General features: G+C 64.6%; 1 protein-coding gene across 1 annotated transcript in view; it reads left to right on the plus strand.

The window, feature by feature from the left end:
• Positions 1 to 605: 605 nt before the first annotated feature.
• Positions 606 to 1,346, plus strand: part of SLC8A2 (solute carrier family 8 member A2) — a 3,267-nt gene continuing 2,526 nt past the window's right edge. Inside the window, exons 1-2 of the mRNA XM_031961647.1 lie at positions 606 to 702; positions 803 to 1,091. Of these exons, the coding sequence (XP_031817507.1) occupies positions 606 to 702; positions 803 to 1,091 (386 nt within the window). The remainder of the gene's footprint in view (positions 703 to 802; positions 1,092 to 1,346) is intronic.

Consider the following 1,346-nt stretch of genomic DNA (forward strand, 5'->3'; position numbering starts at 1 on the left):
ATGGGGGATGGGGCCGGCGGGGAGAGAGCCCAGAGTCCCAAATCTCCTTGCGTCTCCCAGGTCTGGAAACATCCAAAAGAAAACTTTTCATTCCCCTTTTATTTGTCCAAAGAAAAAAGGTGGGGGAGGAACAATCAAAAACCCAGACGGACCAACGGACAGAGGGGAGAGGGAAAGAAAAAGGGGAAATGAGGGAGACACCCCGAGGGAAGGAGGATGTGGAGAAAGGCAGGGAGGGACAGCCTGAGACCAGAGGGAGGACTGAGGAGTCAGAGCTGGAGGAGAAGGAGATGGAGGGATGAGGGAAAAGATGGAGAAAGAGGCAGAGCCACAGAGACCAAGCGGGAAGGGGCGGGGGGGGTGGGGAGAGAGAGAGGGAGCAGGGAGGGAGCCTGCCCCTGGCTCCTTCCCCGGCTCCTTCCCTCCCCCGCCCAAGAAGCCCCCAGGTGTAGGAAGCCCTCCCTCACGCGGGTGCCTTCCCCTCTGTTGGTTCTTCCCTGGATGGCCGACCAAGCGCCTGCCTCTTCTGGGCCGTTTTAAAGGCTCAAGGGCCCGACCCCCCAAAGCGGGGTCATCACCGGGGCAAAGGCTTCCCCAAACATCGGATGGGCCCGGACCTTGGGACGACCACCACCGGGTGGAGGCCGGGATCGGGCCGGGCCCGGGCCCAGGGGGCGGGAGCGGGCCGGAGCCGGAAGGGAGGTATCCGGTCCTCAAAGACCTGAAGGCAAAGGCCCCGTAAAGGCCTGGACCAGCTGGTGGGCAGGCCCAAGCTTCTCGCCCTCCTGCATCCAACCCGAAGGCCGGGCCTTCACCGCATCCAGGCCCACGCCTCGCCCGGGGCCCAGGCGCTTGCTCCAAAGCACTGGCCGGGTCCTCCCGGGCCCGGCCCTGCTGGACGGACCCGAGGAGGAGGAGGAGGACGGGGCCAGCCACATCTTCTTCGAGCCCAGTCTCTACCACTGCCTGGAGAACTGCGGCTCCGTCCTGCTCTCTGTGGCCTGCCAAGGTGGGGAGGGAAACAGCACCTTCTACGTGGACTACCGGACCGAGGACGGCTCGGCTAAGGCCGGCTCCGACTACGAGTACAGGTGAGCCCCCCGACCTCCCCGGCCCCCTCGGGCCCAGCCATCCCCGAGCCTCTCCCGGGCTCCGGCCCGCCATCAGATCCCCTGCCCGCCATCGGGCCCCCCTGCCCAGCTCCCCCGTGCCATGGGAGTGGGTGATGTAGGAACCGGGGGTAGGGGACCATGGAACCATCTGCCTGGAGGAGAGTCATGGTGACAGATATTTTTAGGGGAAGGAAATTCTGGTCGCTGGATCCTTGTTTTCCCCAAAGGGACTGA

The sequence above is a fragment of the Sarcophilus harrisii genome, chromosome 3, assembly GCF_902635505.1.
Source record: "Sarcophilus harrisii chromosome 3, mSarHar1.11, whole genome shotgun sequence".
Lineage (NCBI taxonomy): Eukaryota > Metazoa > Chordata > Mammalia > Dasyuromorphia > Dasyuridae > Sarcophilus > Sarcophilus harrisii.